Source organism: Seriola dumerili, unplaced genomic scaffold (genome assembly GCF_002260705.1).
Source record: "Seriola dumerili isolate Sdu_G_001 unplaced genomic scaffold, Sdu_1.0 BDQW01000291.1, whole genome shotgun sequence".
Taxonomy (NCBI): domain Eukaryota; kingdom Metazoa; phylum Chordata; class Actinopteri; order Carangiformes; family Carangidae; genus Seriola; species Seriola dumerili.
Window position 1 is genome coordinate 7,546,330 of NW_019174546.1, and position 12,472 is coordinate 7,558,801.

General features: G+C 41.1%; 1 protein-coding gene across 2 annotated transcripts; it reads left to right on the top strand.

Moving 5' to 3' along the window:
• The first annotated feature begins 40 nt into the window (after positions 1-40).
• ss18 (SS18, nBAF chromatin remodeling complex subunit) lies at positions 41-10,437 on the top strand. 2 transcript variants are annotated; one of them, XM_022758164.1, is made up of 10 exons: positions 41-206; positions 680-756; positions 852-936; positions 1,861-2,017; positions 2,797-3,027; positions 3,194-3,364; positions 5,531-5,653; positions 7,441-7,571; positions 8,024-8,086; positions 8,855-10,437. In XM_022758164.1, the coding sequence occupies exons 1-9, from the start codon at positions 138-140 to the stop codon at positions 8,039-8,041; spliced, it is 1,062 nt and encodes a 353-aa protein (XP_022613885.1). In that variant the 5' UTR covers positions 41-137; the 3' UTR covers positions 8,042-8,086; positions 8,855-10,437. The 2 variants fall into 2 exon arrangements, with proteins under 2 accessions (XP_022613885.1, XP_022613884.1); XM_022758163.1 differs by lacking the exon at positions 8,024-8,086 and having other exon boundaries at positions 138-206.
• The last annotated feature ends 2,035 nt before the right edge of the window (positions 10,438-12,472 follow it).

A 12,472-nucleotide genomic window follows, 5' to 3' on the forward strand; every position in this document is an offset into this window, starting at 1 on the left:
CCCCCAAAAATGGACCGCTGCATTACGAAATTGCATCCTATTCTGAACTGTTTGATCTGAGTTCTCCCGATTTGTTAAGTGTGTTAGCTACTATTGATTTTATGCTCTAGTTCACTTTCATTTTATAGAATATCACCATGTCGGTGGCGTTTGCACCTCACAGGCAGCGTGGGAAGGGTGATATAACACCCGCTGGAATACAAAAGGTAATTCATCTTTTTTAGCGCGTCGCAGAATGGAGGCTGTAGAATCAGACGCTGCTAGCCTTTGAGCTAATCAATGTAGCTGTGCCCATCCAAGTCCAACTGTGAATAGATCGGGAACAATGTTGCAGGGTCAAAGCGCGGTGAATATGAACCTCTCTGGAGTCAGGACGCCATGTGTAGACAATAGGTCTTAGGTCGACTTACCGGACTAACGCAGAATTTAATTTCAAATGAATGGAGGCCTGCGTTTTTGTTAGCTGGGGACAGCTAGCTAGCAAGACGCGTCTTTTGTTAGCTAGAAACGCACACTCATATTTAACAAAAACGCCCCCCATCCTGCCCGTTCTTTGCAAATTACGGCAGATTAACGATCAGAAAGCAAACCACACAAAATTACTCAGTCTCATTCATTTTAAATGATGTGTTCTCACACATAACACAAACGTGATATAAATCTGCATTTACTTTTGCAGCTACTTGACGAAAACAACCAGCTGATCCAGTGTATAATGGACTTCCAGAGTAAAGGCAAAACCGCAGAGTGTTCACAGTAAGTTATGAAAATTCCGTCCTGTCTCCACGTTACAGTAAATTTAAAGCTCACATTGTCTCAAAACCTGTAATGACGACTCTCCACCTGCCCAGGTATCAACAGATGCTGCACAGAAATTTAGTGTACCTTGCCACGATAGCAGACTCCAATCAGAACATGCAGTCTCTCCTCCCTGCTGTGAGTATTGGTTCTTACTGACTGTTTTGAGTGAGTGAAATGTAAATAACAGTGTGACCTCTCTGCCTCATATGGTAGTTAATGTTGAGTGCTTGTATTGGAACATGTCACTTGGGGATTAGTTAAGGTGAACAGTCTAAGCCAATAAAAAAAGGGTTAAAAAAAAAATAGAGATGTTAAACAAAAAGATCGACGTAATAGTACATCAAATAATAACTTGTTATTTTGGACATTCTAATAGACAGCCTGACATGTTAATTTTAGGTGTGTCACTTCCCACATTAAATATTACAGTCTGAAAGATTTCATGGCAAATGTGTAATATCCTGTTTTGGTTATTTCAAAGATCATCCAGTTAAGAGTTTCTTGTGACAGCTTTCTGAAATACGTACAGAATTTTTTGGAGCTTCACCCATACTAAAGGTGAAAAGTCTCTACATCTCTGATCTTTTTCTTTTGCAAGTCCCACAACTTATTTAAACACTATATGAATTGAGTTTTTTATGCACTGTAATAGTGGTAATAATAGTAAATATTTTGGGTTGCTTAGACAACTAAATTAGACACCCCATCATATATCATATCATGTCATGTCATATGTAAAGCTCCAATAGCCCAGATTGGACTTACTATCAATTAGGTAGTAATAGTATGTGCTCAGTTTGTTCCACCTTCCATCTTCTCTTTAACACCTTTTGTAGTCCTTAATGGTCACTAGCTGTGACTTAATTGATTGTACTTTATTCAGTGATTATGTTACAACGTACCACATGACTATTTATTTTCCCTTTTTTAAATATGCATCTTTGGAAATTTTAGTCATCCTGCTTATTTTTCTTGAGGTTTCTCCTTTGAGTGGCACAGGCTCAGATGTGTTTCTAGCCAGCTGATGTGTATTTTTGTGTGTGTGCTGTGCGCCTGCAGCCGCCCACTCAAAACATGCCTATGGGCCCTGGTGGAATGAACCAAAGTGGACCCCCTCCTCAGCCTCCTCACGGCCACAACATGCCCTCTGAGGGTATGGTCAGTGGTGGCCCTCCAGCCCCACACATGCAGAACCAGATGAATGGACAGATGCCTGGTAAGTGACCCCCCCTCCAAACATCCCTCCCTCGTCTTTCTCTCTTTTCTCTCTCCCCTTCTTCTCCCTCAGTCCCTGTCTCACTTGGGTTGCCTAGCAACAGCACAGAACCATGAGGGAGGTCGCTCTGCTGAAGGATGATGTCACCCATTTGCCAGCTCTGGTGGTCTTGGACTTGTACTCCATTTGATTATGCTTATGCTCTCCTCCTTAATTATCATGGTTTGCTTTAATGTAGGCTGTTTGGTTTTTGTTTGCAAATTTGAATATTTTATTATTTTATTGTTCTGCAATGCATAGAGATAGCTTGAGATCATGTTTTTTTTTTTTTTTTTTTACTAAGGCACTGATTGCTTTACCACAAAATTATTGTAATTTGTAAAAGGTAAAAGTCTAGGGCACTTTGTAGAAACCAGAAAACACATTAGTGATCACTTAAGCTGTACCATGCAATGCCATTCTGTTTTTGGTTTAAACGTCACAACAGAGAATACACATTCTGGTTGACAGTATTATGGTATTACTTGTATTCTGTGCCAGTTTGGAATAATTTTGTACTTTCTTCACATAAAAGAGTTGCCATCTTTCAAAGTTTTTTTCCATCATAACTTCCCACTTTTTGAATATTGCAAGAGAGGAATAGATTACAAGAAGAGGCAAACACAAATGAACTCATTAGAAAGAGGTGCAGGCAATTAATTAGAGTTACTTACGTTTAACAAATAATTATGTTTTTTTTTCAAAGTGAGTCATAAATCATCTCTGCCATTATTTTCCAGGGCCAAATCACATGCCGATGCAAGGTCCCGGTCCAGGCCCCAACCAGCCCCCAAACATGCCCAGTGGCTCAATGAATATGCCCCCCAGCAGCCATGGCTCGATGGGTGGTTACAATCACACCGTCCCGGCCTCCCAGGGCATGCCAGCTCAGAGCCAAATGAACATGACCCAAGGCCAACCCATGGGAAACTATGGGCCTCGGCCAAACATGAACATGCAGCCCAATCAAGGTAAAACAGCTCATTTGTTAATTTCCACTTGGTTGTATTGATTTCCAATGCCTTCTCACCTGCCTCGCTAGTGTGTACTGCACATCATTCACGTGCATTTGATAAACGTTGTATGGGTTTTCTCTCTAGTATCGTTTGAGAGTTAACTCTTGTTGGTGTACTACAGGCCCCATGATGCACCAGCAGCCTCCCTCCCAGCAGTATAACATGCCTCCTGGTGGTGGTGGACAGCACTACCAAGGACAACAGAACCCAATGGGCATGATGGGCCAGGTCAACCAAGGGAACCATGTCATGGGGCAGAGGCCAATGCCACCATACAGACCTCCACAGCAAGGTATACCCCTCAGAGTGTGTCTGTTAAGTGTGCAAGTTGTGAGTGTTGGTTTTCCTTCTCCCTAACCCTCCCTCCTGCATTTCTTACTATTGTTCCTCTCAATTTCCTTTATTTCCACTTCTGTAGCCCACAGACATCTTGATGACTAAAGATGTGACCTAAAGCCTCCAATCATAAAATTAGCCAAGTGACCAAAAGAAAGCTTTCTAACAAGAACTAGCGGCAAGGACTCCATCCTCTCTGCTCTTCCCCTCACACAACCGATCCAACAACACCTTGAATCTACTTGTGTGTATGTTGTGTGTATGTGTATGTAGGACCCCCTCAGCAGTACCCAGGGCAGGAAGACTACTATGGGGACCAGTACAGTCACGCAGGACAGGGAGCCTCAGAAGGTAGGAGATCCCTCCAGTCGCTTGGAGAAACCCAACAAAAAATGAACCCAGGAGTTGTGTTAAAACACAAATGATGCAAAGAGACTGCGACAAAGGCAAAATTTCAGTTTCTTCATTATTTTCTGGGAAATCAAAGTGACTTTGGGCTCTAACAAAGGAAAAAATGGTATTTGGTATTTGATTTTGAAGAAACATCCACATACCAGGGTGCACCGTATTCCAAAAGGTGCTGCAGTCCGTGGATAAGTTAGCACCCAGTCTTGTAATGACATCCCCCAGTTGTGGTTGGTGCTCTACCTGTGGTGTGAAAGAAAAGTCAGGGACAGAGTCTTGTGTGAGTCTTAATAGTCAAAGCTGTACCAACAAAAGGTAACATGCTCACCCTTCAGATTGCCACATGTGATGCCTTTTATATCAGGTGGCATTTTTAGAGAAATATCCAATTAGTGTGTTCAAGTGCTTCTCAATGATCCAGTTTCCACTGAAATGAAGCAGACGGCCTTTATTTGTTAATATACAGATTTTGTGTAGACAAAATAAGGGACCTGTGTGATTTGTAGAAGAGCAGCGCTAGTGACTTAAAAATCTTTTTTTTTTTCAGAAATGCTACCACTGCATTATGCTCTAAATTTAACAGTGGACATACTGCCAGTTTTCTCCATCTGGTGTGTTTCAGGGTGATATAATTACGTATTATAACAGAGTAGCAACACTGAAAGATTACAGATTCATATTCAACAACTTCTTTTCTTTCTTTGTCCAATTAACATTTACTTTTTTGTTGTTTGTTTTGTTTTTCCCCTCTACTGACTACACTGTTTTCCTTTTGACCTTTCAAACACAAGTGTTTTCCTTTTTTGAAATGAAGAAAATCCAGCCATTCTGGGAAAAAAACCCACAGCTGTCTCAGAAACTGCTGTTACCAAGACACTGAAGTATATTGTGCATCTCTGGACTCTTCAATAATATGATCAATTTCATCTTATCCCTCTGAGATTTTCTGAAGTACTTCAAATGCCAAGCAATACTTGAATACGTTTATTGTCTTAAGTTAGCTCTATGTTTCCACGTTGAGCTGATGTAGGTCATAATGATTACAGTTTGCAGCCACCATATCCCGATCAAGACAATGGTAGGCCTTATGTGAATCCCTCACAACATCTGTGTCACGGAAAGGATCTTTATAACTTCATCTAATGTGTGTGCTCATGACAATGCTGACGTAGTTTTGTTTATTTATTTATTTATTTTTAATATATTTAGATTATTTAGGTTAGGATGCCTTTTTGCTACCATTTGATTTTTGAAAAGTATACACTATAGAGAAGTAGCTAAAAACTAAATATCTAAATGCTCAATATTTTACCAACTTAGACTTTATACATTACCTGATACTTCAAGTGTTGCGAGACACTGACTGGGACTTAAAGCAGTCAAAGCTTACTGAGATATGAAAATCAAGTTTCCTTTCTTCACGTTTACTTGAATGTCGTTAATGTCAATCATTTACTGTTAGATAGTATTGGATACTAGATACTATTATATTTTTGTATTTAATCTTTTTTTCTTCTTCTTTTTTTTTTGATGGCTGTGTATGCCAGCCAATGTACAATTAGAGGTGCATCTTAAGAGAACCATCCAAAATTGATGGAAAATTCGTCTCTTAAGTAATGGCATAGACCATGGCATAAACGATCTTTATTCAATGTCTACCTGCCTGCTTTGCTGTTGTCAGCATGTTGCTCACATTGCCTGTTGTTGCCCCCTGAAGGTAATGCCCAGTATGGCCAGCAGCAGGAAGCATACCAGCAAGGCCCTCCCCAGCAGCAGGGCTACCCTCCTCAACAGCAGTACCCGGGTCAACAGGGCTACCCACCACAGCAGCAGGGCTACGGTGAGTTACCTACGGGCACATATTTTTCCTGTAGGAGGCAGTATCGGCTCTCTTGGGCTATCTTCTTTACTGCTGAATAATAATTCCTTCTCAGTGAGTTGGTGGTAACTGCCCCTCGGAAATATAACTGTACCAAATGCATGTCAAGAAGACAGCAAGAGCAAAGAATTAAAGGACCGCCTTAATGAATGGTTCAGAGCTTGGTGGAAGAGAAATTTAATCAGTAATGGTGTTTGGCACCACATTAGCATTTCTCCTGGTGCCTCAGTTTGATATGACACACTGTTCTGAGGGAATGCGAGAGGAGCTTTGGCTGATGGGTGCAAACACTGGGCAAAGTGTGTCAACTGCCAGACGAATGTTTTTGAACTCCTTGCATTTTAGCACTTTGGATAAATAGCTAAGCAATCTGTCAATAAATGATTGTAACTTTTTTTAATGGTTTTGTTGAAACATTTTAAGACAGTTAGTCGTCACCATTGACAGACTCATGACAGAAGGCAAGCTACTAATTGTAGTAAACACTGACTGAAAAATTCTGAGAGACCAATGTTTCTTAATTCACTCATTGCTATTCCTGACTTCTAACTTTGGGTATTTACTCTAAGGTCAAGGCTTAGAGATTTAACCATTTAACCACAATTAATAAAGTCTAGAACGTCAAGAAAATGTTTGACTTGCATTTTAAGTATTGGTGTTCTTACAGCTCTTTAGGCTTTCTTTCCTTATCCCATGTTTCACTGGAACTTTCCATCACTCACCCTGTGTCTGAGCCAGAGCTCATGTTAGTAATGAGCTAGCAGAGAGGCAGAGGCTGTGAGGTGAGATCCATCTGGCACACACACATGGTTTCTCTCGCAGACCCCCACAAGGTTATGCTCAACAGTATAAGGCATTATGAGCGACTAACGATGCTGCGTGGGCCTCATTTGACTCTAGCCCCTGTCAAGCTTTGCTCGGTCCTTCACAGTGCCTGCATAGATAGTTGCAGTGTATGGGGGCTGATGAAGTGAATTTTTTTTTTTCTCCATTTTTTTAATGAAGCCTGCTCCTCTAATGAAGACCAACAGAATCTCCTTGATGTCTCCTTGCATTAGGGAACCATCGCCTGGCTCCAACCTGACTCACTCATTCTCATTCATTACTGAGTCAGGCATTGTGGAGGCAGCCTAAACAAATGGGTCTGACATATCCACATCCTCTCTTTGTCATCCATCAGCTTTTTTTATTGCAGCCCATTAGTGATAGTAAACTAACAGGGATTCCCAGGAGTTCTCAGAGTAACAAGTAGAAAACAGAGACAGTTAATGAGCAAAACTTGGGCCATTTTTACACTTGACTCCTTTGTTTGACTCTAAAGTTCAGTTGTCCCACCTCTTTCCAAGCAGGTGACAAGACCTGCATAAAAAATAAAATTCACAATATAACATGCATACATGAATAATCGTCCTGCTACAGTACAGATTGTGTCATAACTACATGCAAACCCTTCCATATTTAAAACGGAACTGATCATTTGAGTGGGTTAAGGTGTAAGGTAAGTATATTTTTGGGTCCACATTACCAAACTATTAGACAAACCGGATTCAATCCTGGATTCAAAAGAGATGCCCAGTGTGAACAATACCCACTTGGTTCCAGAGACAAAACATGCTGATGATAACGACATATTAGAAACAGCTTAGTTTTTGTTGACTGTGCTCAACAGCATTTTCAAATGTTGTTGGGTTTACTCAAGGCTGTCAAGCATAGATAATGTTACATTTAATTCTCAATGTTTGTCATAGGTCCCTCCCAAAGTGCCCCAGGACAGTATCCCAACTATCCTCAGGGGCAGGGACAGCAGTATGGGGGCTATCGCCCTCCTCAACCTGGACCCCCACAGGGCCAGCAGCAACGCCCTTACGGTTATGACCAGGTGAGTATACCCACAACACTGGACAGTCACAGAGACTTGTCTATACAGCGGTCTTAGTTTGTCCCTTATTATGTTTACTGCAAGATGTAGTTTTATATTTTGTGTAGTTTTCAGTGAGACCAGAGATGAATGTGAGTGAAGTTAGAAACATAAGTTTAAGAGGTAACATGTTGTGCATGCTGTCATCATATTGCGGGTTAATTCTGTTCTTCCCAAAAAGAGTGTATGTGTTACAAATGTCTTTCGCTTGTTAACCTGAGTCTTAGTAACATATCCTGGCTAATGTGGTATGCCATTCCAGTGAAATATGTGGGCTTTAAGAGGATTCTTCCTTAAACTTGATGCAGACTGCTCTAGTGTTTAAAGGGAGATCTATTTGTTGCCCTGTATTTCCTGTGGTCTTATGTGGGGACCACAGCTACACTTTGATATCTTTATCTTTGAATATTCAGGGGCACATGAGGAAATAAAGACCCGGGGATTTGAACCCCTGACTAGCTCTGTAAGAAGCAAAGGTAATGGTTGCTGTGAAGACCTCAACGTCCAATCTAGACGTTTGACCACCTAGCCTTAATTTGCATTTGTTATGTTTCTTCTGTCTCTTTTGTCTCTATCCTTCTTCCATCTTTCTCCTTTTCTTTAAGTTTTTTTCTTTGCTTTCTTTCTTTTTTTTTCTCTTTTTGATTTGTTATTAACCAGGGGTCGAATTGTAAGTCACGAGGTCCAGAAACACAGCATGCTTAATCTGCAGTGGGACAGCCAAAAGCTTACCTGCTTGAGCTGTTTTCCTTAATCTCTGCAATTTACTACACTGGTTTTGATGACTTTTTTGCTTATGATAAAACTCTGAAATATATTTGAATTAAAGATGTGATGTATATCAGACTGTCAAATAATTCCAAATTTGTTTCCATTGTATTTTCCATTAATGCCAAACACATACTTCGACCCCTGTTTAGATATGCATCAATTACTACTGTTCTTACACTGAATTTGTCTCACTTGAAACTAGTGTCCACTATTTGATATGGAACATTGTCCTCAGCCATGCTGCTGCTGAAACCTGAGGTATCAAGTTAGAATTTAGAGCTCACAAGTTGTGAGGCCATGCTGCCACCTGCTGGTCAATACCAGCAAATGCAGTCATAAATCATGGTTTGCAGTATGATATGGTTGAAACCACAGATGTTTGTTTGCACCCTATTGAGATCTGTGAATATAAGCTTTTACTTTGTGCTTTTGAGAAGGTGAGTAACATGTGTCTGTCACATTTCTCTCCACAGGGCCAGTATGGAAATTACCAGCAATGAGAGATGGTCACAGCAACCCACACAGCTCTGCTCTGATCTCTGTCTGAGTTTTGACCTCTGGTCATCCGCTCAGCAGACTTTAATGATGGTTGCGGCTCACTGAGATTTCTCTCTCAGACATGAACATACAACACTCAAAAATACAAGATACGTTTCCCCGTCTCTTTAGGCTCTTATCCTTGCCTGTAAAATGTATTCTGTTTATCATGTACATTGACTCGATAATGTCAAAGTCCACAACTCACCCTCTGGTCCAGTATGTCTCAAAGCAGCAATGCCTTAAAAATGGAACTGCCTTATCCTTCAGCATTGCAGATTGTGAAACGAGCTAACAAAATTTTGGATATCAGAGATGATTTAAATGTACAGTTTCAATCTACTGTGGTGCATTGTTTCTCTATCATTCAGCTCCCTGTTCATAAGAAGCAATAATGCCAGCAGTAGGGAAATGTGTGGGGGCTTAGAGATGAAATGATGCACCAGACAAACTTCCCGCTAGGCCATGGTACATGTCTTGATGTATGTGATGATGTAAAAATATATTTTATGCTTTTTAGACCAAGCTAACTTTGTATAAGACATTGGAAACTAGTACTAAAGCTGTGTTGTTTATTTCATAAAGTGTATGTGTCAATGTTTTTTTTATGATCTTAAATGATGATCCCATCCAGCACATTTTGTTTTGTTTTTTGATTTCTTTGGTTGTGTTGAATTGTGTAACTATTGATTTGGATCTGCTACTTCAGTGACACGGACACTGTTCAAATTCTTTGTGGAAAAATGAAAACTTAATTGACATGCAGAGAAAATCTTTCAAGGATAAATGCCAACAGCAGACCCGGAATTAGAAGATGTTAAATGTCTGAAATCATGTAACAGTTGCTATAGTCTGTGTTGAGCTGTGTTTTTAAGTCAGTGAAAAATATATATCAAATTTGGTTCATGAACAGATTACCTGACAGAATAATGGCCGTCGTTCTTCATTTAACATGTGCTCAAAGAGGTGATATGTAGCAGAAGCCACTGCGAACTGTAAGATAATGCTCTCTGGAGCCTTTTTTTTCTATACAAGCACCTCAATCTTGTCCATTGACTGCAAAGTGGTGAATGGGAAAGATGAAACTCGGTATAATAAATATTTCTGACAAGTAGTTTGTTTTGTTAGTCTTGACAATGCTGGAAACCCTTCTCCCCTTTGAATAAATGTCTAAGTTGATGTCATTCAAATAGTGTTGTGTGTGAATAATAAAGATTGTTACTGTCAAATATGTAACATAAGATGTGAAAATAATGTTCTGAAATGGATTCCTTAATTTCACAGTAAAGACTGGTTGTGCAGTTTTATATCACTGGCTTGATATCTGTTTTATGGTGCATACTTTATTGATCCCATATGTACAGCAACATAAAGAAGAGGAAATCCATGTCCTCTGGTATTGTTTATATATGGCTGTTTTAATATTTTGCATTCTGCACCCCATCCAAGTGGTGGTCACATTTGTGTCATGGCAATGTATAACTGTACATTATAATAAATTGGAAGAAGCTTTAATATATTTTGACTTGTGTTATTTGTAGCGTTTGACCTTATATTGAGATGCTGTTAATATAAAAGTACAAGACCATTCATCCAGACTACAACATAAACAAGATGTGCACTATTGGTGCCGTCATAATGTGACAGTATGATATAATTGTTTTGTCTTCATTTGCTATCTGGTAGTCAGTTTCCAACTGATAATGACCCTGCCCCGCTCAGCAGCATGCCTGCTTTGTCCAGATGCATCCAGAGAGGTCCAGAGCACATTTACACCCAAAATTACCTTCCGTGTCCCTCTTTCCCCTTCTGCTCCCTCCAGAGAGGGAGAGGGACTACCTGTCACATTGGGGGGAGTGATACAGATGGTACGCCAGATGTGTGGCCGAAGCACGTGATGGGAGAGCGGTGCTGGTGTTAAGAGGGCCACAGACTGTTTGGGTTGCCTTGGTGCCAGTGAGGAGTGTTTTTGTGTGTGTAAGTGCGGGTGAGTGCAGCAGAAGTGCTTTAAGAAAAGAAGGAATTGTGAACTTCTTGAGTGTGCCTATGTATAAAATTTGTGCATGCTCGTGTGTGCATTTGTGTACACTGCTCAGGTTTAGTGGCATCTCCTAGTCACCCCACCATCCTGCTGCTCCACAGCTGGCTGCCCCACCCTTCCCAGCTGCCACTGGGGCTCCCCCTGGCCCCTCTGCTTGGCAGAGCTGGCGTTTTGGGCGCTCCCCCACCAGTCCTCCCTGGCAGCTGCTGCCCTCAGCTGTGCTCTCGCAGACGGTATCGGGGTCGGACAAAGTCACTCCTCCTGTGACTGTGTCTGGGGCCGTTGGGGGAGGATGAAGAGGTGGCAAGGAGACTCTTACCTCCTATGGAAGATCTCCTTTTAAACGCTCATGAATTTAAATTGATGGGCACATCAAGGAGTTCTGGTCGGGTATAAATACATATGTGGTAGTTTATTAATGATTAACTTATGTAATTCAATATTACAAAAGTGTAGTCTCACAAAAAAAGATATCTTTGGCTGTGTAGTTCTAAATGAGTTATCAAGAAAGCCTAGAGGAGAGCATTACTCCATGCATGTTCTATGATGGTAAGGCAAATAGTGTGAAAAAGTGGCAGGATGATTATCTTGTTCAATATTTTGATAATTATAATTCAGGGCACCTTTCAGAGGAGGCTCCTAAGCACTGAGGGGAAAATGACATTGTGATCATAGCTGGCAGGCAAGATGTGATCTCTCTCTCTCTCTTTCTCTATCTCTCTTTCTCACTAACTCTCCCTTTCACTCTCTCATACCCACACTCTCAGTGTGACAGAAAGTCTATGGGGAGGTATAAGAGGTAGTTATGGGGGGAATGCAGCAGCCTCCACAGTTTAATTGGAGATGTGTCACACTAAATAAATGGTGCAAAAACAAGCGCTGACTGGAGGCTTGAGGGAGTGGCCCTGGGGATGCAGCCTGTTTTATTGGGCAGGAGCTTTGCACCGCTCCAGGGTGAAACGGGGCTATGCACTGCTGAGATACCCTCCAACCACCAAACCACCAGGCCTTCCAAAGACTACTGTGGAGGAAAAGACAAAGGCATTCGTTTCACCCCGCAGAAAAGCATCTTATTGGTGCCGATGAGAAGGTGTCGGTGAACTTGGTCGGTGACCTGATTGTTCCTCCTCAAGTAAAGGGCATATCATCGTCCTCATCTGCTATTTCAATTTCTGCACGCTGGCGAACAAATCCATAATTGTAAAACCTTGAGTAAGTGCTGTCTGCCTCGCTTGCTCCTAGATCTTATGTATGTCAATTTATGTTTTGAGAAGACGCCAGCCAGCAGCCTCCAGCCAATCCCATTTTCCTGTGTAATCCATACATGACCTCCAAGTTACCAGGAGAATGTGTTTTCCGATATTCTATCAATGTTGATATAACTGTTGTCTCGCTTTACTTATGCAGTATCTGTGTGTGTGTGTGTGTATGCATGCACCTTAGATTCCAGAGTTCATGGCACGAGTTTTGATTTACCTCTACAGTGTGCTGCAGTAATTGGATGTGACACCAT

What these genes read in the sequence shown, in the direction of transcription:
- ss18 (XM_022758163.1), top strand. Translation starts at nt 138, where the DNA reads ATGTCGGTGGCGTTTGCACCTCACAGGCAGCGTGGGAAGGGTGATATA. An exon ending in TGCAGTCTCTCCTCCCTGCT is followed by an intron (nt 937 to 1,860) that starts GTGAGTATTGGT and finishes GTGCGCCTGCAG; the next exon opens with CCGCCCACTCAAAACATGCC. An exon ending in GAACATGCAGCCCAATCAAG is followed by an intron (nt 3,028 to 3,193) that starts GTAAAACAGCTC and finishes GGTGTACTACAG; the next exon opens with GCCCCATGATGCACCAGCAG.